Below are 24,187 nucleotides of genomic sequence, written 5' to 3'. Positions count from 1 at the left end.
TCATGACCAGTACTTGTTCGGATAGGTTGCTGCAGCGTGCTGCATAGGATGATAGTCACCAGGTCCGGCCGTTGTGGGCGGAGGACACCCCACAAGGTTGGTGGCGTAGGCTTGTGCTGGATGATGAGGTGGGTAGGACTGGCTCCAAGGTGTCTCTTGTGTGGCCACAGCTGTGGCAGCTGGTGCTGCCGGAGGAACTTTGGCATAGCTTTCAGCATGGGTGGCCGATGGACTCAGTTTGATGGAATTTTCATGCGCTGGCTTAATGTATTCCTCGCTTATCATCTTGGAGTACTCTTGGGGCAGGAATTCTGCAAAAGTAAAATTTAACATTTCAAACGATCTCTTAACTATACTGCCTAATGCATACCTTGATTGTTTTGATGGAAGCCCATGTGGTTGGAGGAAAAATTTTGTCCACCGAAGTGACCATGTTGGAAGTGGCCGGCCGAAAAGCTGGCAGGGTTTTGTGCAGCAAACTCATAGTTTGCCGCCGATGCCATCTGATATTGCTCGTTGGACGACACTCCTGGGTGGTACTGTGACATGGGCAGTGTGCTAAGACCGCCGAGAGGTGTGGACATTTGCGCCCCAGCATGCTTACGAAGGCGAGCGCGTCGATTGCTAAACCATACCTGAATACGCGCCTCCGTTAGGTTCGTGCTGGAGGCAAGCTCCTCTCGGGTGTACACATCCGGATACTGCGTCCGCTGGAAGGCCTTCTCAAGCGCTTCCAGCTGCTCTCCCGTGAAGGTGGTCCTCGATCTGCGTTGCTTCCGCTTTAGCAGTATTCCCGGCTCCGACTCGGTGTCACTGGAATCTGATCCGCGACCTACCATGGTTTCCATGGATTGAACCATGGAACGATGTTGTTGAAATCGTGGTAAGAAAAAACGAAATGTAACAATTAGTCACCGCTACGGATGGATTGTGTTTGCTTGGGTTCATAATGTGGCATGTAATTGAAATCAGTTAAATTTCTTCTCACCATCGAACAGTGCCAGATGTTCCACGTTACGTTAGAAGTGTAAGCGAAACAAAAAAAAAACGCCCACATTTTGAATGTCTCGACTCTCGACGGATAAGGCTGCACATTCCGTTTATTGAGAATTTATACTTACAAGATACATGCAAAACTTGTTCAAATAGAACATATTACTAAAACACGAAAGATGTAGAGTTTCAGTAGGCTGCACAACCAACATCATGCCAATATCGAATCAGGAGGTTTTCAGACAGCACAAATATACAAGACAGATTTATTTTGAGATTAGATGGTTTCTCTAAGCGGCAGTCGTTTTGAAATGTTTTCCAATCATACTGTAGAAGTAAATCAAAGAACATTTACGACGCCTAAAGCATGTAATAAAATTTGAACAGCCTTTTGTTGGTTCGACAGTTTGAATTGCTTGCGGTTACTTACCGATCTTATTTATGACTTCCTTACTTTAGCTGTACATTATTATTATAGTGCGAAAATGAAACCAAAAACAATGTTTTCCAAATGAGTGTAAATCTTTGCTAATGCCAAACACGAAAAACTGCCCTGCTTTTCAACTGCAACCGATCGATGCATCGATTCCGCTGAAATGTCACAACATGCATGAATCATTTTAAATTGTTGTTCTTATAACATGTATAAGCATTCTCAGCCTAACAATGTTCTTGACGATTATTTTCCGTGTGTCGTACGCAACTACTTTCAACATTTATGGGCTATTCGTTAAAAAGCTATTAAGTACGGTGTTCTTCGAGGGCAAAGATAACCATTCCGCTCACAGGGCAAAAAGGAATTTCGGAACTCCATTGAGACTTCGTATCGAGAGCAGAAGGGAAAACTGCTCATCACGCACATCACTCGATGTGTTGGGATGGTCAGAAAGTAAGAGTCAGCCCAAGGGCAGACAAAGAAAACCAACGACTGCAGCCCAAAAATGTAAAGCATTGTGCAACTGATGGACTCGGTGTTCAGACCGGACGATGCGGTTTGCTTAAAGGGAAACCTCAATTATAGGAGTGGAACCCATAAATGGTGCATTAGAAGATTGCCTGGAGAACATGAACAGCCTTCTATAAATTTCTAAGGATGAAATAGTAAAAGATTATGTAAGCTATTGTGGGCTAGCATTTGCAGAATATTGCACAGACATAAATAAATCTAGATGAAATAATCATTCCGCTTTGCAGATCATTGAACATAAGCTTCGCGCTGACAATTTCTACTTAAACGATGAGGAATGCTTCGGCTCTATGTACTCCACGGCTAACGCAATATACCAAGTGCTAATTGCCAGCTACACATTTTCGTGTTTATTTAGATTTTTTGTTCCAACATATCCATCATTTCGTGGAACGAACGCCAACCAGTTTGTCGTAGGTGGTTACACGCATATATTAGCCGGTTGACATAATGACATAGTGTGTCTGTAATAGTGTTTTAGTAATCGTTGCCATACATCAATACAGTTGTCCGAAGCGTAACTTCCAAATGGAATAATCGAAGTTCTTGCCAGTTCCGGGCAACTAGACAATGTACTCCTGATGTAGTTTGATTGTGTGCTCATCATTTGCGAACAACATCTGCGCTTTGGCGCTAGTGGCGAGCATTTTGAACGATAAATCCATGTTGCCGTTATGTTACTGCTTCCGCGCTTGCATGTTTTGCGTAGCATGGACGTGGGTCGTAACTGCAAGCGCAGCAAAAAACTTCATCTCCGTTTCTCTCTGTATAGGATGGCAGTGAATAAAGAAAGGATTAAGTGCCTTTGCACCAACTATGCCTTCGTTGAACGGAAAGAACTGAACTAATGAGTATGAAAACCTATACCACCATAACGCCATTGCACCACCTCGGTATGATGCGGAATGAAATGAGAGCAGAATGAGATTTCAATTCATTGCTCTGTTTATTAGAATGGAGCTGAATGACAATGCTCAAATATCTACTCCTGAAATGTTTGCTTAGTGGAAAAATTTGTAATTCAATATGCAATCAATCTAGCATTTTTTGTGATTTTTTTTCAATATTTGTTACATAAAAAACCATTAGTTCTCAAAATGAACAAACTTCAGATAAAAAAAAGTTGTGTAATTTTATGAAGTCTGACTGGCATTTGCAAACACATAAATATATCATATTATAAGCCCACATATTTTTTAAACAAACTAGCTGATTTACACGATTTCATCCGATTAGAACAAATATTCGAACGAAAGAGTGTTTTCATTCAGTATATTCACTTTTACACTCTCGAATTTTACCATTTTTTTTAACCGTAAAAATTTGTTTTTAGTGTTACCTCAAATCGCCAGCAAATTCTTTTTACATATAACTGGCATTAATCATTTAACTGAGCTTCTCCTGCTTCGATATGAAATTAACCAGGTGAGGTGTTTTTTCTTCATGTCTTGGGCTGACGAAGCTCCAGCAGTACCACTCATGGTCGCTAGCCAAACAGATTTTTTTACCTACCAACTGGTGGCTTCATCCACGCCATCCACCCACCAATCAATTTAGGCCTAACAACCTTCGGTAGGGGTGGCTCTGTCCTTCGGGAGAGCCTAAAAGGACTTTAAGGGCTGGCTCGTCCGCTGCCATTCGCACGACATGATCTCATGCGGAATCGGAGACATCGTAACCTGGCGAGCTTAATTCGCTGAACGATAAAGGGTCTTTATACAACTGATAGAGCTTGTCATTATTGTATAAGAGCCACCCCTGCCGTAACCCCATGGGCGGTGTTAAGTAGTATGTATGTGTGTGTGTTGTATGTTTTTCAAATCTGTCGCATAATCATAAGGTGGCAACATAGTTTTTTACAGAATTTCTATCATGCTGGTGATATGAAGTTATAAGCAGGCAGGAAGGCTTAAGAATTTCACACTTGAAAAATTAGGCTCCTTATGGTTATGTTTGTTGTAAATTAATGGACGGATTTTGTGTGATTCAGACTGTTTTTTTACGAAAGAGAAAAAAGAAGATGTCTACCAAGGGGTAGGGGGTAGGATGGGCCTCTCTTACCCCTTCTTCTAGATGGATGAAATTTTATCACATGATGGCTACATATTTAAGCAGTATGTGCACCAATTGTTGTAAAACCCCTCTCTATACACTGCGTCCCAAAATGATAGCCTCACCCAGTTTTTTTGCTCATATGCTATTTTAAATGATCGCAAGGTAAAATAAACGACAGAAACATATTTCTTAATCTAAAAGAAATGTGTTTCACTTCTAATTTATCAGAAAAAAAATTTAATTATAATATTTTGGTCAAAAATTGAAAACATGGAGTGTCCCATAATGATAACCTCACTTCAAAAATCATTCAAATTAACAAAGTAACCCAGTTCCTAGCCACATCATCAGTTGTCAAAAGTAATTTTTAAGTTCTCTTACTTTAATTTGTAATTTAATTTGAACATTGGAAGCGGAAAACAACTCTGGGAACGAGAAAAAAGTCAAATTGATGCTTATCGCTTTAAGGGCAGGTCAAATCATGAGATTGGTGTGCTAATAAATAGATCCACAAACGTCATTAACGATTATGTAAAAGATTCCAGTTAATATGGGCTTCAGAAGGCTCCTGGTCGTCTTGAAAGCAAATCTTCAAGTTGCTTTCAATTCAACCACAAACAAAAAACGATTTCTGGTTGAATATGCACAAAAAAGCTGTATTGCGAGCTTTGAATTCATGTTCTGATATTGTAAGAGAGTCCATGAAGAAAGTTTCTGCCCTCAAACTTCACAATCAAATCATTGGAGTTTGCTACAGAACATATGACATGGAAGAATGAGTGGAGAAACGTAAGTTGTCACTTTGTAGTCTTGTTCAAATTTTAAGTTAATAATTCATGTTAGGTGGATTATAATGATGAAAAAATGTTCAATCTTGATGAATCGGATTGAAACATCCATTACCGGAGAGATTTAAGACGTTACCGACGTTTTTTCTCTAGTCGCAAGGTGAATCGGTGATGATTTGAGCTGCCTTCAGTGGTCTTAGTAGAAGTGAATTGGCCATAATACCAACACGTATGAACAGCGATATGTTTATCGACATCCTGGACAACCATTTAAAGCCTTATCTGGAAAATCACAACACTCAACAGCTCTTTTTTAAGCAAGAAAATGCTACCGTGCACGCAAGTAAGACAACAAGAACTCACCATGCACGATCGAGTATCGAAACAATGTCTTAGCCAGCCGTTTCCCAAGATCTTAATCCAATAGAAAATGTTTGTGGAAGGCTAGTTCAAGAGATTTATGAAGATGGGAGACATTACGAGACCATATTAGAGCTGAAACTTGCTATTCGAAATGCTTGGCGTTCCTTGTCAGTAAATTCGTTAGAAATATTATCGGAGACCATGACATCAAGAATTTTCCAAGCAATAAATCGTAATGGAGGACCCATTGATTACTAAACCATGACTTTTTAATCCGTTTATGCTATTTTTGTTGATAATTTAATCTAAATCCTAAGTGAGGCTATCATTTTGGGACACCACTGATTTTAGTTTCTTGGCACTAAAGGGATTGTTCTCTCGTTTTCTTCAACAACATTTATGGAAAGTAGTCGTTTTATACTTACAAATATTTGTGAATTTTTTGGAAAAAATTCATATGCTCGGTATTCGCCCTGTACAGAAAAACCTAGGTGAGGCTATCATTTTGGGACGCAGTGTAGTTGTTGAGTTATTTTTATTGTTCATAAATTTTAAGAGATAGGTCGGCGTTTCTTTTAAATTTAGAACTAGTTTCACAACTGTATCATTTAAATTGAATCCGGTGTGGCCAAAACATTAAATCAACTATGTTTGATTATATGTTGAAACATCCAGCTTTATCGCGGATCACGTGGCCAAAGGTTATTTAAAGACAGGCAGTAAAAACCAGGATTTCATGTTGCTTTTGAGCTTATTACAGTATATTTAAAAAGTTTTGTAGCATATCGTGGCTGAAATCCAGCAAGAAGGCTATGCACAAAGTCGCGTTTCTTCCTGTCAAGACTACCGGCGTATGGAGAAGTGTATAGTGTGCAGTGCCTTACGGAATTAAGCAACTTTATTAGAAAACATCATAAAGAGTACGATTCAGTGGTTTGGACATACCTGGCCACAGTAAATCATGCCCAAAGATCAGCGAGAGTAGAATCGGTCAAATATAATCAATACACCCAGTACTGCTAACCCTCCTTATGCCTCTCAACAATTACAACACTTAAAGGTAGGACCTATTCCAACATTTTAAAGTCCAAACGGTATAGCATTTGGTCGTGAATGCCACACAACAACTGAAAAACATCCCTACATGACTGGTTTTGTCTGCTATGGCTAAAGTTTTGGCCAAGGACTGTGAATCCTACTTACTGGATGTTGGAGTATTTTTTAAAAGTACTGAAAAGATGTAACTTTACAATAAAATAGACTTCATTCAATTTGCTTGATAAACTGTTTTCTTATCGCATATGAAAATTTGTCTATTTTTTTAATTCAATCGTCATTAGATAATTGCTACGAAGAGCCATGATCATCAATGGTTCTAGTGTTAATCGAATCCACAAACAACTGGCTACATTCTTTCTTCATTCTGCTAGAACTTAGTGGAAATACTGTATCAGTATCTGATATTGTCTACAAACAATATCAGACGAAAATGTTTGTTCAATCAGTTAACTTAGTCTGTTTGAGCTCGTTTAATCGAGCTCGAGCTCTGTTTAACACTGCTAGAAAATTGCGCATGATTGATTAGGCGAGATTCATTCATATGAATATTTCACCTAAGATTCATTCAGATGGATACATGAATCTTTTGCGATTCAAATCTTCAAACGTTGATGAATCTTACGAAACCTTAATAAATCTTGATGAATCTTTCTCGGATCGTTCACAAATCTTGATGATTCTTTCATTGGCGTGAATCATGCGACGTAAAAGGGGTCTCTCTACCCATGTTTTGGACTTTACTTGTCTGTTCTTTCAACATTAATGAACTTTTGGGGCTAATAATTCTGTAAATTTTGTTTACCAACGTGATCGCGTGGTAGATGACAAATGACAGATGACAGAAGTCTGGCGGGTTTGGAGTTAGATTGATAGGATCGCGAGAATAAGTCTAACAGAAGGAGCAGAGGAAAAGTGGTCGCAGAAAGCCATCGTACCTATTCTGTTGCGCGATACGATAAACAGCAGTTTTAATTTTGTAACGCCGCGTAGTACGGTTTTATGAAATATAAAGTTGCAAGAAATTGCAGTTAAAATCAAACTTTTCCTACAAATTCTATCATTAAATGACTGATGAAACTCTAAACCGTTAAAACAAGATCATGAATGAATTCATGAATCCGAATCGCAATTGCACAACCATAGAAAATACGTTGATATGTGGAAAGTAGACGTTATGAAACATATGTTAACAAAGTTGAAAAGATTGTGATATCGAGTCATAAAATTAGATTCTTTTGTATGGAGTTTTGTGTACGCTGAAAGCTCCACCAATATCGAACCGTCGATTCCGAAATTTACAGAAATTAAGATTAAGCACTGCAGATCTGTAGAAATTTTACAATTGAAACTCAGTTTTGCTAATACAAAAAAAAAACAAGTATATGTACATTAAACACTAATTGACAAACAAAATCAACACACCATAAAATTGTGTTTTGTCATGCTTGCCCACTATCTATGGGTTTCTAGACTAGGAGTCTTGATCTTAGTCGAGATTCGAACCAAAGATGCTATATATGCGTCATGTTCATATTCTTAATTCTTGCACATTTTCATTCATTGTTGTTGCAACTAGTTGAAACTTTTACCAAAAACGAATAGGAAGCTGTCGATCAATTTTAAATTGTTGAATTTTTCTACACCCCACAATATTATTGCTAGTCATGACCAAATCGATGTGCTATTCTATTTGCTTAGAAGCTCGTTACATTTCTTCCAAACATCTAAGTAATTTTAATGTTTATTCTCTTATCACAAGCTCTGATACAGAATGTCATTTTCAGTAATCATTGTAGCAACTACAGGAAGTTGTGGTCTGCACTGTTCCAAGACCCACCAGGCTTAGCACCTTCGGACGAAGGGTTCAATTTTCTCCTTTTTATTATAACACCCTTTGCATCTTGCTTACGTGTAGAATCACATACCGTTGGTAGGTTGTGGCTAATGCGACCGCTCAAGCCATCGGGAATGAGCGTCACAACGTCTGCATGTTCGAATCGCCATAATAAATTATAATAAGGCTAAGAGGTTTCGTTTACCAATTTTTCATTCCATTTCGCCGCGGCAAACCGTCCGGTAAACGGAGCTCTTCCTCAGCTCAAGTAGACGAGAGCCTTAGCTTTCGAAACGAAGTTCCTTTATTTTTTGTGGATGGCCCTCGGATTCTCGCTTCGTTCGGACATTCCATCGCGTATAGTACGTGCAGAGTCGGAACAGCAGGTTCCCGGGAAAAGAACATCTTTTGATGTATACCGCTTTCTTGCTGTATATTGGCTTCGGTATCATGTGATCCATTGTGTCGGTTGACACTTGGGTACAATTTTGCGGTATTAGCTGCTGTAAACTCACACTCATTTATTAGTTGGTCCCTTTTATGAAAGGATTTTACCTCATTTGTTCGATGTTGGAGGCCACAAATAGGTGTAATATTGTTCGGTACGATCAAGAAGTGTGTGATTGAGAGCGACGGAAAATGCAGTTCAACCAAAAGGGGATTACCGATGGGAAAAAAGACATAGACATTATGGAACCGTGTAACAGGCGCTTCGGTATCATTCCGAATCATGGATCTAGTTAAGAATTTCTTTCAACATAGGTTCGGCTAAGGAAGTAGTTATAATCGTCTTGCAGTACCGGAAATAGGAAGTGAAATAGTTCGACTCTAATATATTTGAGAATTTGAGGCATCTGTAAGCAACAATCGCTACAACTATGAATCGATCGATTTTATTTAGGAATCTATATACAGACTAAAGTGGAAACGTACTTAGGCAAGAGTGTACAGAGACACTCATAAACATGAGTAGCAAAACTTGGTCGTCAGTACGCTTCTCACAATATATGAAGTATAATACATCACTCTCTCGATTCTAATTTCTAAAATAGAATCGGAACAACTAGTTCACAAAGATATTGCAGGTGCACGCCGCCCTTGAAGTTCTTGGGATGATTAATGATTCCTCGCTTACATGGCTTGTTTTGGGTGGGAATTTTGATAACTTTAAGCGAGAAAAAGGTACAGAAACGAAATGGTAACTCCCTTAACAGCAACCATGCAAGCAAAGTTACATACATACAGGTTGAATCAGAAAGCTGCAACATAGGCAGGGCTCTTGTTGCCTTCGTTAGGAAAAAGCTTTTCATCGTGTCGAAAACTGCTGTTACACAAGTTTTTGTATGCTTCTCTGTTACTGTTATTCTAGTTACTATTTCTTCACATGACAAGTGAATTGTTCGAAAGCTAGGGAATTGTTCTGTTTGAACGAATTCCAAAGCATTGAAAAAATTAAGTCTACTCATTTGGCCAAAGGCAACAATATCAAAGGAATAAAAGTAATGACAAAAAATGAATGTTATAAAATTATGGCACTAATATGTTACATCGCTCAGCCAATATTTATTGCCAACAGATGTTGAGGGGAAAAGTAATTTCCGCTAAAAGATCGTCGTGTGCAATCGCGACCGCACACGATTGTGTCTCGTATGCCTTGTTTATGAGGTACGAGGTGCTACATTCAAATCACTGATTTTTAGTTTCCGCTAGATTTAGTTACCCAAGTGGCATCGCCACAAATCCACTCATGGCCGTCATGCCGTCTCGCATTTCCTACGAGATTCTGTCTCGACCGTCTTCTGCTGGTCGGATATAGGCTCCGTTGTGCTACGCATTACGCTGTCAACCACCGAAACGAATGATAAAAGTGTAACCACCACACCAGAAGTCCTGCTCTACTTGTCACAAGATCAGCGTTGGCGGCATTACATCAAAGGCTTCACACCAAGTCCGCAGAGCCACATACCAGTTAGAAAAATTGGGAAATGATGTTGTACCACAGCCTTTTGACTGTTGTCACCCTTCCCGGGTGGCTTCCGAGGGCTCGCGCAGGCGAAAAGCCAACGCCTCGTCGAAGGAGGCAAAGAGAAAGGAAGAGGAGAATCAACGTACACTGTGGATACATTTACACAAATCATCCCTTGAAAGTGGACACCATCTTTGTGCTACACCGCAAACCGGTACGATTCCATGAAAGGAGTTTAATGGAAAAGTTCTAGAAAAATTGGGTCACATAGAGGATAAAGAACATAATGCAGGCCTGTATCCTTTTTGAAGCGAGGCTCAAATTCGGACGTCAGGATCACGTTGAGGAAACGTTCCACTCCCTCTGATTCTGCTCTTTGTTGTATGGGCAGAAATCACAAAATGAAGAAGCTATAGCTACCGGTTAGCGGTTTAGATCAAACATTCGTTTGCCTCACATTTCTTATTGTGTGACCTTTTCGTATACAATCGTTTGAATGGTGTATTGTAGGTGTTATTATTGTATACAAACATTATTGAAAAAGTGCACAACTCGAAAATAGCACAATTCGCTGTCACGTGACGTCATCAAACCAAAGGAAATTTTGGACAGAATAAACATTAGTTTGTGTTGCCGTTTCATGTTATAATGTTATTTCAAATGGAAAACAATATACTATAGCCTGAAAATTGAAACGGTCTGGCAGTGCATAACAGTGCATTTCCCAAAACACAATTTTATGGTGGACTTACTATACATCGGAATGTATTCTAAACTATAACGGATTATCAAGTCGATGTATAAATCTACAAAACTAGGATTTTTTATTGAAGTAAACAAAATTTCAATCAATTGGACATTGTGCATTTTAATGATTGACTGTCAATAAAAGCACTGAAAGAGGAATCATATCAGCAAATTCAAATCTTTTGCTTTATTATGATATTTGGTTGGATTTGTGATGACGTAAGAAATTTTAAAAGTTTTAGTATCGTCTCTCAACATGCGTCAAATTCTCAATCGTACTAGATTCTTTGTAAAATGTTTATAAAATACTATGAACTTTGATTCAAATGTGGGTTGTTTCGTTTATACCACTAAGACGGGTATTTTTTTGGGATGGGATCGTTCGTCCCAGAAAAAATATGAGACTGTGTGGTTATTGTAATTTACGGAAACCAATGTGGTCTTATAAAATGAAGTATGGTCACAGTTTATGATCAAAGAATGCACCTTTTTAAATGGCTTCCACCATATTCATAACCAGTCTTGCTACTCCAACACCTTTGAAGTTATAAACGAAATAGGAGAAAGACGACACAAGTATGTAGGCAAACATTGCATTGTTTGCACATGATTTGTTTGGTTATGTACGGTCACTATTGTAAAAAATCGCAAACAGGTGAAGTTTTACTCTTTTTTGTCATGGCATCTGCACCTTCTCCCGGAAACAATTCAAGGTCGATGTACCATGTGGTTTACATGCGATATTATGCTCCTATAATCTATGGTAGTAAAGAACAAAAACCAGTGGCGTCATTTCCGGTCATCTTTTGAGGATGTCAGGCACACTTCCGGTAATAGTCTTCGAAACCTAGTCGTAAGTCTTGCTATTGTGTTAAAAGTCAAATTGTTCGTGTAGGTAAGAACACAACATTCCTGCAGCTGCATAAAACAATGGATAGCGATTTGTTTCGATACCAAAGGACTATTTTTCAACACTCGCCGGCATACCGCCTCCGGAAGCTCTCTGCATGTGAGCAGCTACAGAACAAAACACATCGGCACGGCAGGCACATGCCGCATAAATTTCATGCTTCAAATGCCTCTTAAATCCTTTGTCATGGGCGGTTCGGAAAAGTAAAAAGGAAAAATTATTCAATACCCCCATTTGGCCGCATGTTCGACCAGGGTGTTCTTCATATTCTTGGGGACCTTGCCTTCTTGGGACGGAGGTTTGAACGATCATTGACCCTACATAGTACCGCTCTGATACGTGGTACTATTGATATTACTACTTCAAACAATTGGCATAAATATGCAAAAACCATTTCGGAAGTTTTAAAGCAGTGATGTCAAACTCGTTTGACCTCGCGGACCACATTTCTTCCCAAAATAGGTTTACAGACCATTTATGGTTGGATTAGTTGCGTTAATAAAAATTAGTTCTTATCAGTGAACTTTAACTTTACATTCACTTTCATATTTTTTAAAGACCGCCTTTGGTCATGCCTATCCTTTAAGGGCTTTCAAGACTTTTTATACTAAATATTATATATTCTTTCATAAATTTGCATCCAAACAAATCAAACATTGTCCTAGCTGTAAGTAATTTTCTTGAGATAAACACCATCATAACATGTATATAAGAAATTTCCAGTAGAACAAGGTACAATATGATGTTTCAATATGCCTGACAGCGAATACTCATTGTAGCATTGTCTATCTGAAATCTAAAGAACAGGATGGAGACAATGAACATCGTTTAAAAAATCAGAATCATTGAGATCAAGAGAAGTTTTTCTTGAATTGCTCAAACCTTACTATTATTTGAAATTAATTGGAGAGAGATTCTTACCAACCGTTATATCTTATTGTAATTTTAAATAAATTTATGTGTTTAATTTTACTGGGAGGCATTGGTACACTTTCTTGGATTTAAATTGTTTTTATTTTATTAGTTCTCAGGTTGTGTATGACATAATATGACATTATTGATCCTGATCAGTTTCTTTTACAAAAACATCCATGGTGGATGTTATGTTTTGAGTACTACATACTTTCAATGAATCATTCAAATGGTTGTTAGCTATCCGTGATCTTAGTTTTCATTTGTAGACAACTAGCCCAGCAATAAACGGCTTGGGTTCAAAAATCAAGTCAAGATCGGACCCTCCCAAGTACGGGAGGACTAATTTTTCACGTACACATAGACAAAACAATCTAGACAGCATTTTCACCCATTTCAAACGGTGAGCAGTAAGATCTCTGTCATAAGCGTATCGATGACATGAAATAGCTTTCAAAATTCGATCGTTTCATATCGTTTTCAAATCATATTAAGTTTAATTGAATATATGGAGCAATTCAACATTATTGTACTTTTCAGTCCGCGGGTCCGCGACAGCCGAGCGGTAGCGCCGGTTAGAAAATCGGCCCATGAGCGCTGGGGCTCACCACCTCGACGGCGTGGGTTCGAATCCCAACCGAGACCGGACCCTCCCCTGTACGAGAGGACTGACTATCCACGTACAACAGGGAAACAAGTCTCGTAAGCCCTTAAACGGGCAGGCATGACCAAGAGGTCGTTACGCCAAGAAGAAGAAGTACCTTTCAGTGGATACACAATTACACAGTACAGTTTCTACAGCTAACTGATTGCTCCACATCTGTTATTTCATTTAGTATGTTCTTGTATTTATAAAATTACCAATAATGATAGGCGTAAATGTGTCGTATAATGTAGTATAATTTATAGTATGCTATAGCATAACGTTATAACGAATGGTAATTATGGACCAAACGACGTCGCTCATGTAGCTTGGGTCAACATCCTTGATTTGATTTTCTATGGTGAACCTACAATTGATCCATAAACGATATAATTCTGGACGTTATCTCCACTTTTTTGGGTTAAAATCTTAACTTTGTTACATAGCTTTGTTTTTATAGAAACATATAAAGTAGCATTCTGAATTACTACTTTACTAAACAAAAGATGAATGATTTAAGCAATCAGTTTTAAGTAGATATTCTAAACGAAAATATCATGCCCTCGCAAATTCTTGTTACAACCTGTTTTAAGCTTTTTCTTCAAGAAAATTTACTGCTACCTTTCATTCCACGTAGATATTATATATTCAGTATATCATAGGTCGGTGGTCAGCCGTTTATAATAACAAGAAGGGCCAGACTCAAAATTCGACAGTGTGTGTTTTGTGAGGCAATTGGACGAAGTCAAAAATATTGATTGTTTTCAATATGGAATTGAATTAAAGAGAGAAACTTAATGTTGTGTTTCCGCTTTATTTATGCTTTATTCTGCTTTACTTACCGCCTAAGATCCCATGTATGCTGTAATCCTTTCTGCTATCATCGTCCTTGCGTCCTCCTTCCACCCCTCCTCCACGTAACAACCGACTGATTGATGAAACGCTCGGTGGATCCGTCACCCCTTCCTGAAAATATTACCAGAAAAAAGTGGGTTTACTTAAAAATAACCCTCACAGTTCGAGCGTTTCGTGTGTTTTATGTTTGGAGTCATGTGTGTGCTGCTTAAGATCCCTTTCGTTTCGTTTGTCGATGCATTTGGCACCTACTCTTTGACTATTAACCTGCCATGCGATGACCGGAAAACTATTTAACTTTCATTAGATTTGTTCCTTCGTTTGAAATTCTTTAGTTCCTCCTGATTTTCTATCTCTCTACATGTACCACGAGAAATGCTGTTTATTCCTCACAGGTCCTATTTCTTCTTCAAACAATGTTGTCATTTTATGATTTGCTTCCGAGTAGAGTTTGTTGTGAAAGGAAACCAGCCAGTTGACTCATAAATTTGTAGGTGCTAAGCCTTTTCTCAGCTTCTAATTAAATTTTCCCACTTCTAAGGCGCGGTATCCCTTCAAGTTTCGTTTTCTTCGAGATCGCTGGAAAGGCCGCTACGTTTGGCCTTTATGGCTGCTACATATGGCTGGAAAGGTCGCTACGTATGGGTTTTGTTTTTGTGCTGCTGGTCAGAAATTGTTATTTTTAGTTTGTTTTATTCATTTAACCATGTGCCCAAGAGACACGTTTAGTTTATGTTTGTACGTTTTTGTTCACGCAATTTCTTCATGTTATCGATTATTTCGATGTTTAAACTAAGTCAGTTTGCAAAATGTCCCGCAAAATGTAGGTATATCAAATAATCAAAATAAAATAAATAAATGAAAATAATTTTGATTGTAGAGCTACAATTCAACCGTAACGGGTTTAGTAAAATAGATTGTTTATCTCCGAACGGATTCACCCCCACAACATCAAATCAATATAAAATTGAGTTATTGTTCCTTGACACCTGCTTTAAGCCGCATCAAAGATTTAGAAGCGTCGAACATCTATTTTTCAATTAAAATCAACAAATTTGGTTGAAGACCGTCATCAACTCCAGTTTGAAGTGGGATCCTGCAGGCGGCGCGGCTTAAACGACAAAGGTTTTGAAGCTCAAAAACTGAAATCAATGGGATGAGGTTGAGTGAGATGGACCGCGGCGTTTTTCTGTTCTCCCACCTTGCCTTATCCAGTAGTTTTCTTTATGCAAGATAAAGTTCCTGATTCACGGGACCGCTGGTCTATCGTTCGTTTCGACGCGTTTCTCGATGTTAATTAAATGATGATCATGATAACACCTTTTTGGTGAAGCTATTGGGAAACTCATTCAAAAATTAAACAACTCAAAGAATACTGAAACCCTTCATTAGCGAAAGAAGGAGAGTGGTATAGAGGCGGTAAATAAATCGAAAACTTGATGAAGTTTGTCTTACTTTTGATTCCGCCAGGGCAATAGCATAAAGAGCACAATGCAACAACTAGAAATGGTTTATCTGATTATTTTAGTATGTCAATCGATTTTTAGTATTTGCACTGTTTATTAAAATTATAATGAAAATAACTACAAGACTTACTCAAACACAGATATTAACGATTTCAAAATCTTAACAAACACTCATGCGGTTTTATGACATCTCATGTCTGTATTTTACTCGTCAATCATCTAATCATGAAGACATGCATCAATTTTTAAAGCAGAGCCAGCAGTATGAAGGTCTGAAATCTTCTGAAAAAAGGATAATTGCTTAATTTCGCGGAGCACGCCAGATGCAGTGAGACGCGTGGGCGAAAATAATATGCCGTACCTGATCTTTCGAACACCGCAAACTTGGCCACCAGAGCGAGTGGCTACATTCTCATCTTTTAGATTGTTTTCCAAGAAGGCGCGCAAAGGGAAACGATGAAAGTATCTTTCGGTGCATTCACTGCTTAATGAACACCATCGCCCAAATCAACATCATACGTTACATTTATGTGTAAGATTTAAAACGTGAAGATACGCAAATCTCTTGCTTTACTTTTGTTCAGTGTACAATCCGAAAATAAATGAAATCGGTAACTATTCATATCAATTATTGTAGTGAATGCATATATTTAGAAAAATATGAGATTGTGCCATTACTATCTATACTCTTTTTGTTGAATGTTATTGTTTTGTCAACCATTATAGACTTAATTTTGACGAAATAGACTTGATTCAAATTTATATCAAACCGTTTGAACTACATTCGCAAGGAATAGGATAGTCTATTGTTTCATATTATAAAAACTTCGTTTCAAAATTGATTGCGTTTCTGGTTGTAGGTAATGTGTCGTTCTGGCAATAATTTAATGTTGTTATTAGGCATTTACCTGCCGGAAGTCAACACCAGGTCCAAGTTGACCAGGATGTCTAACATCGCTGGATTCGTCCGGGGCGGCCGTCTAGAATGGTAAAAGAGCAGAAAGGAAAACGTTCTATACCACAATATATGCTGTGTTTTGGTATGCTGTTCCCCCTTGACTCATTCACCGCTCAGAAGCTTTGATTTCCTTTCCGTTTTGCCGACTTAGCGGACACAACCGTCTACAAGCGACACCCGACCCACACGGCTACAACCTTCGAGATTGACATGACAGTTTCTAAAATACTTATCTCGCCAGCTTTAACTCGGTTGAACATGGCCGGAGACGAACTATGCAGGAATCCCCTCGAGCTCCAAATAAAAGCTTATTTGATGTACGTCTGATTGCCGGCTTCGTCGAGGTGTCTTGTTGACATCTCGTTTCTAGCACGTTTGGTTGATGGAAAACAAATTTTCTTAATCGGATCATCGCGGTGTAATTTCCGTTGTAGCCAGGTAAATGTCAGTGGGGAGAAGATTATGCAAGTGACCAGCGGTGCCTGATCGCCTTTGCCATTCATGAGATAAACGTTTAATATCACTAGGGAGACTGCCAACAGAAGTTATCATTCGATTCATTATTGATTGAATGTCTCAAACACTTGTAGTTGGTGGAAAAAAAAAACAAGATTAATTTTGGAATATTTTTGTCAAACTTCTGGCGGCGACCGTTGAGAACGGCCTTAAACCTCAAAGACACCGATCTTGAATCTGTGACAGAATAAATTAATCTATTTCCTTAAAACTACATTTCTCCACCGGTTTCGTAGTCAAATCTTGTCTTGTCACCATTAGGCACCAGTTTTTCTGTCGATTGGTATGCTTAATACAACCCTTCTCATGTTTGTATTTCTTGATCGACATCGACACCATGAGATAAACAATTGGATGTGTACATTATTGAAAAACACGTGGCTAAAGTTCCGATACGCTACTGGAATTTATGTCGGGTGAAAAATGTTAATCGTTCGCGAACGCTACTACGCCCCATCTGAGCAGTGGTTTGTCCCTGTTCTTCTTGAAAATTTCATTCACGGCTTTCCAGTGAAGCATTCTTCATGCCGTTACGTCATGACGAGTCATGGTAGAAAATTGAAGTTTCATTGTTGTAACACTTTTCTTTATCTTGAAAATAAATGATGTATATTGCAAACGACCATTTCGGTCCGGCAGTCACACGCCAGGCCGTCGAACGATTCCATTCATCAGAATGTACTTTGAATGATCCAATTGGATTACGAAAGTTTGTAAACCTACAGCTACTGTGATCGAAATGCTCCGTTTTTTGATCATGTTTAACCTGTTCAATTTTCGTGTTGCTGTACTTCATTCGGATATACCAGTTTTTCGCCTTTTTTTCACCGCTCGCTGTTCCGCGATCTCTCACTCTTTCAATAATCGCCCGTTGCCCGCGAACCAGTCAATCCGCCATGAGAGCTCATACAGCAAATAATGATCGCCGGAGTGTTCAAGCGTTTGCCCCAGGAAACATCAGTGGCAAAAGGGGCTTTCGACTACCGAAAGTGAACACTAGGCAATTCATCATCTGGAAAGTCATTAGCGGCATCGGGGTGCAGCAGTAGGCTTTAAAGGCTCCCGAGCAAATTAACACCCCAAAATGATGCCTAATTTTAGTTTCGCCCCTCGTTTTGGGCCTTGCATGTATGGTAGGTCGCCACCCGCTCTACATGGAGCAAGTTTTAAGAAGAAAGAGCAAGTGTGTATCATTGAGAATTTCCAGGTTTGAAATGAAATTCAAGCCAGACTGAAAATGAACGATGAATTTGCTAAATAAGCTTTAATACTTCCCTAAGGAAACTTAAATTTGATGAAATATACCAAACCAAATACAGGATATCGTAACGCATAAAAGAACTGAGCTTTTCAAAAAAACTGTCAATGGTCGCTAGTTACTAAACCGTCAGACAAAACGTAATTTTGCAGAAATAGAACCTTATTAAGCCGAAATTCAGTAAACCTGGAATTCACACTTCATGTTAAAAGATAGCTAATAAAAGATAGAATGAGATATTCTATTTCATCGTGACTCAATCTCTTGAACAGAAGATATTGAACAATGAAAGCATCACACATACATACCGTGAATTAGTACATACATGCACTGTACGTTTCAGTTAATTACGTCAGAATGACTGGCAATTTCGTTTCAAACCTTAACGTTTTGTGAGCAATAAAGTACACGGCAGCATGGAATTTTATTCTTTTTATATTGACACGCCGTTCTTCCTCAAAGTTGTATTCTTATTTGCCTACATAAATCGGAAAAAACTTGAATACATAGCGTAACTTAGTTTCTTTTTTTTAATCATTTATTAACAATAAAGCATCACTTAAAACCTGGGTAAGTATTTAGACAATTTGAAAACCGGTCGCTGACTACTCAATTTACAGTAAAATACACTTTTAAAATTAATTTACTAATATCAATTCATTTTGAATTTCGTCTGTATGATACATCAGAACCTACCAACAAGTAGAATATTATAAATAAATAATGGATTCAGTCTGTTTTTCTGTTGAATGTTCTTTAACACGATTCGAAGAGTTTTGTTTGTAATAAAAACACCAATATTTTTTAACTCAATTAACATATTACGCATCTTCCATGTTTCCAAGTTAGCATTACAATACGCTTAGATTTACAACCACAGTTCTAGACAAAAAGCTAGACATTAATCCGGCCGTTAGGTTGGAACATAAAGAAAATTACAATTGCAAACCATCCAAAAATGTATGCTCCAAACATGAAATAGTTCCAAAAATAATATTGTTCTACACATACCTTTATCAACTTTTCCCGTATTTCCCAGCTGAAGATTCCTGGATTCATTTTTTTCATCTCTTCGATACGCGCTTCAACTTCGGGTGTGGCCACCTTTGGCTTCGAGCCGCCGATTACTCCGGGACGAATTGAACCGGTTTCTTGGTAGCGGTTCAGGATTTTCGATACGCATCCATGTGAAACACGAAGCTGGCGTGAGATTACGCAAGGCCGCACTCCCGACGCGGCCATCTCCACGATTTTCAGCCGAATATGATTTGGCAGCGGCCGCCCGTTTATGAAAACACCACCCAATTGATTTACGCGACCTTGACCTAGGAGAGGCAAATAGAATGATACGATATCTCAGTAAAAGTAAAACAAACATTTGATTACACAAAAGCGATTGAAAGGTGTTTAGGGAATACTACATGTTTTGGCAGATCTAATCTCCGTAAAGCAAAAAAACAGAAACTATTTTTATAATACAACAAATGTGCGTTACGTGACTAGCTTTCGAAAGGCGCTCATTAAGCAGACATCGGTACCGTTAGGAAAATGACCTGAATTTAAGGCAAACCTTATAGAAGATGACAAACAACTTTACTGTCTAGCGTTGTACGTGACAGTGCTTAAACATTCATCGTATCATAATATCAGTGTTTGTGGACTGTTGTGGAAAAAATGTGCCACTGGTAAAAGAATGAAGCAGAAATTTTGAAAGTGTCAAACTAAACCTGTTTCTTTTCTCTTGACTATGGAAAAAATGACAGTATGAGGTGATCTTTGCATTAGATTTAACAATTTACTTTTTTAGCTGAAAATTTCTGTTTATTCTTTGATGACAGTTATACTTTAATACAGTTAAACCTTAGATGTGTTATTTATCGGCACGACAAGTGCATAGGAACACATTCCACCAAAGCAAGCACTCATGTGGCATCATGTCATACCACCTATGGTATAGATGGTGAAAGATGAACAAGAGCTTATGGCGAACACCGTTCATCTTTATTCCAGCTTCAAAGATGCAACTGTCGGTAACTGACAGTATAGTGCTGACGTCACGAACGATTGATTCGACCTGTGTATAAGTAAGTGCAAGTAAGATAACGTACACTGGACGATGCACGTAATTGTAGCAGCAGATCCCTGTATGTTGAGTGGAACAACAAATCTTATTCCAGAAGCTGCCATCGATCGTTTGGCTGGATCAATCGTAGCAGGAAAACATCTGGTGGAACCGTGAAAAATTTCGATTTTCCGGTTTTCCATTTTTTCTCGCCCCTGTCTGTTCGTGGTATGAGTCCTTCGATTCGTTGCAATACAGGTATAGCTAATTCGTCGACCATATGCTCCGTAACGAAGTCACTGTATGGAAGAAATGCCCGTTGAAAAAACGACCTCCGCGGTTCCATTCTCCGTGGTCGGCTCTCGCGAGCATTGACTGGCCAAGCCGAGGGAGTGAGGATGGATGGATGGATGAAAATAACTGAACTGGCCGATTGAAAGGTTTGAACGATGGATTCCTCCGAAAAAGATCCTATCCTCCTTATATCTCTTATTGTGTTGTAGCGTCGGATTATATCCTTCGCCTTACGGCTGTTGTGTCCTGCATGGTGAATTTGCGCTTCGACACCTTCACATACCAGAGCAACAGAACACGGTGACCTGAGGCCAATCATTGACAAAGGATCAGCAGTGGAACTAATTATGGCTACAATACTCACTACACTCATGATCTCAGTAAAATGGGTCACTCTCAAATTACTTGTACAGATACATTTTTATAAACGAAACGCCGAACGGTTTCTCTCCACAATACTAAACTAATATTTAATTATCAGAAGATTTCTAAAATCGCCTGTTTCCTGCAAATTAATTCACGTGAGATCTTCTTGTAATAAAAATGACCAATTAATTTAGTTATTTCATGACCATGATCAACCAATACGCTTAGTTTAACTTTAACTTATAGAATACAGATTGTTTTAGATTCAGCCATACCTTGAAAAGGATAACCACTAAACAGTGGTCTCATATTTAATGAGTTTGGGCCGGACATATCCATTTTCTCAGATGACGGTATTCAATTTGGATGTGTAACTCTATTCACTCTTTTCACTCGACGGTACACTATTATGACAATTGTATTATATGTGCTGAACTCTTCACTATTCTTGATGTCGATCACATAGTAAGCGAGCAAAACCCCAGACCAAAAGTTTCTTTTCCACTCGTTTACCGGCGGCTTTATGTCGGGGAGGTGTTGTGCGAAGTAACAGTGAGCAAAGCAAATCTATCAAGAAGAAAGTCGTCAGATCCTTTCTCGTAGCATTCTCAAACTACCATGCACTACCATTATTTACAGCACAGATCCGCACGGCTACAGAATTGGTATGCAAGGGTTCACTGATCACTAGCATCGTAGGTTGCACGCGTTTCTCTAGGATCTTCACGTAATCGCCTCAAATATACATAAATTGGCTCTGTCACAAGTGAAGAAAATAACTACATCGATTGTTTAGAAGTAAACTATGCTTGCATATCGAAACAGCACTTCCAGTTGCGTTCCTATTTCTTCTTTCAATGATCGGCTAAATTCAACATGCTACCTGACGTTCTCCTGACCAGTGGCATGTCAGCCGATAAAATTAATTTAATTAACACAAACAACCAAATTGCCACCAACAAACACTATAATTAAGAGCACAATCAACGCGTTCGCTATCGTGACAATGCGACGCCTGGCAGGGCACTGACGCATGAAGGAACTGAGCAACGTGGCGCTTCGACTTACTGTTTCCTTTTTTCCGACTCGATGGGCAAAGGTGTGCCTTTCATAGCCTTTCAAGAACCAGGTGGGCCAGAACGATGGAGCGCGGAAAGATAATGATATTAATGACGCTTATGATTGCAGAGTGTCACACCGCGCACGTGTGAGGAGATTGCAAGACGTTGTTCTAAAAAAGAAACAGGAACTTTTCGTTTTCACTAAACACTTTGGTACGGATTGAGATTGATTTCACGGCAAAATTTTCAACACCCAGGGATCGCTTTCGATCGCTACCAGATCTTCTTTCGCGCGTAGAAATCTTTCATCGCAGAAACGAAAACGTCGAACACGCGCACTATAACCCGCGTTGCGTCTACGCATGAACCGATCTCGGAACCAAGCGTTGGTCCAGGGTTTGGTTCCGTTTGATCCGATCACTGCGACCGCGACTGCCTGCCGAAAGTCGTTGGAAGTAACTGGTTGGCCACGGACGGAAAAACAAAAACATTACTCGATTATTCCGTGGCAGAGCTGCGATTCCGCGTCCGAATGCGCACGAATGCCACCTCGTCGTCGACACTCACACAAGCGCGCACGTGGCATCACACCGAGCAGCGTGGACTATGTTCGTCCGAGTCTGTTAGATCGATCGGAGGGAGTTGCTTATTTCGATTTCTCCCACCAACTTCAAGGCTGGCCACCAACGGCCACGACGCCGAGCAGTCCGTGATCAATGCACGCCGCTGAAGGGGTTTCACTCTGCCCTGCGCCGATGGATGGGCGCCCCTTTCTGTCACTCTTGGGCTACCGTAGCCATCCTTCCCATTAGGCGCTGGTGTGGTCTTGATTTTCCCTTCCCTTCCAGGTGGCGGATCGGCTGTGCCGCGGCTGTGGTGTGCATTATCCGACCCTTTGACGGAAAGCTGTTGTTGTCGAGCTCGGAAGTTAGGCTCAGGGCAGCTAGGTGTTGGACCCTTCTAGAGCCACGGTTCCGCCTCGCGCTTTGCGCTTTTGAGTAGGGGACATCCGATCAGCCATTCATTGCGTTCGAGGGGATTTTCCCAAGACCTTACGGCGTTCCTCAATTCCGGCGATCGCTTGAACTGCAGGCAGGGAATTGGTGGTAGCAAAGGGCCGACAATGATAGGCAGAAACCGGAAAAAGGAATTAGACGGAGAAATGCGTCAGAAGGGGAAATGTCGTAGTTACAGTATTCAGCGGAAACTAAAACAAAACGGACGACCCAAGGAACAGCAGCTACATCAAAGCCCCCTGCGCGATTGGAAGCGTGAACGAGGCGCGCAACAAACGGATTTCATCAACCTCGATGACGGTGTACGAGTTTAGAGGTACTGCGGGAAAAAGAAAGGAAAAACAACTCCGCCTACTTTTCGTAACGACGAGTTGATGATTATTATACTCCGTGGTCCGAATATAGCGGCAAGCGCGTGTGTTTGTTGATTGGCTACCTGATGCTGCTTTCGTCGATTCATCGACGAACTGATCCAGATGTTAATCGTTTGGCGCAGTCGTGATGACTCCCGAATCAGCAGCTTCGGTATGAAATACTATTCTACAGTTTATTTATTTCGGAGTATAACGTAAGGGGCATAGATTGGTTCGAGTTCAAATTTTAAATTTTGTAGCGCTGTTACAAAACTAATATAATTGTTATATCAGTTATCTATTAACGAAACACGAAACGAAATATTTACATACCAAAGTAAATTCAAATTGCTGTCCACATTATAATGGACAGAATAAAACATCAAATGAGGTTTGTCATTACCTGAAATGTTGTGATACTTAAAATACATAAAATAAAACATTCAACTTTCCTTTAAATACTCGAAGTAAAGCTTTGTGCAATCTAATACACTACTCAATTGGCTTCATTTAGATAATTTAACTTTGAATTACTAAAATGGTTTTCTTTAAAATTGAATACGATTTAACATAACACTCAAAGAGTTTTTAACCTACACTAATAAGTTATATTCACGTCGATTCCAGTGATTGGCGATTAAGCTAAATCAAACATACTATGCGATACTATAAATGGAAACTTATCTTGTAAACCCTTTGGTAAAACCCTGTCTAGCTTTGCGTACGCCAACAATGATTTCTTTAA

The 24,187-nt window shown here is 39.3% G+C and overlaps 1 protein-coding gene across 1 annotated transcript; it reads right to left on the bottom strand.

Moving 5' to 3' along the window:
* On the bottom strand, positions 1-21,351 carry LOC131292901 (protein gooseberry-neuro). Its single transcript, XM_058320996.1, has 6 exons — positions 21,288-21,351; positions 19,302-19,615; positions 16,467-16,538; positions 14,080-14,203; positions 371-832; positions 1-311 (listed from the first exon to the last, which is right to left on the bottom strand). Exons 1-6 carry the CDS (start codon positions 21,349-21,351, stop codon positions 1-3), a joined length of 1,347 nt encoding a protein of 448 aa, XP_058176979.1.
* Between the last annotated feature and the right edge of the window lie 2,836 nt (positions 21,352-24,187).

Source organism: Anopheles ziemanni, unplaced genomic scaffold, assembly GCF_943734765.1.
Source record: "Anopheles ziemanni unplaced genomic scaffold, idAnoZiCoDA_A2_x.2 scaffold_12_ctg1, whole genome shotgun sequence".
Lineage (NCBI taxonomy): Eukaryota > Metazoa > Arthropoda > Insecta > Diptera > Culicidae > Anopheles > Anopheles ziemanni.
Note: the sequence above shows the minus strand (reverse complement) of the source record. Positions and strands in the feature narration are given on the sequence as shown.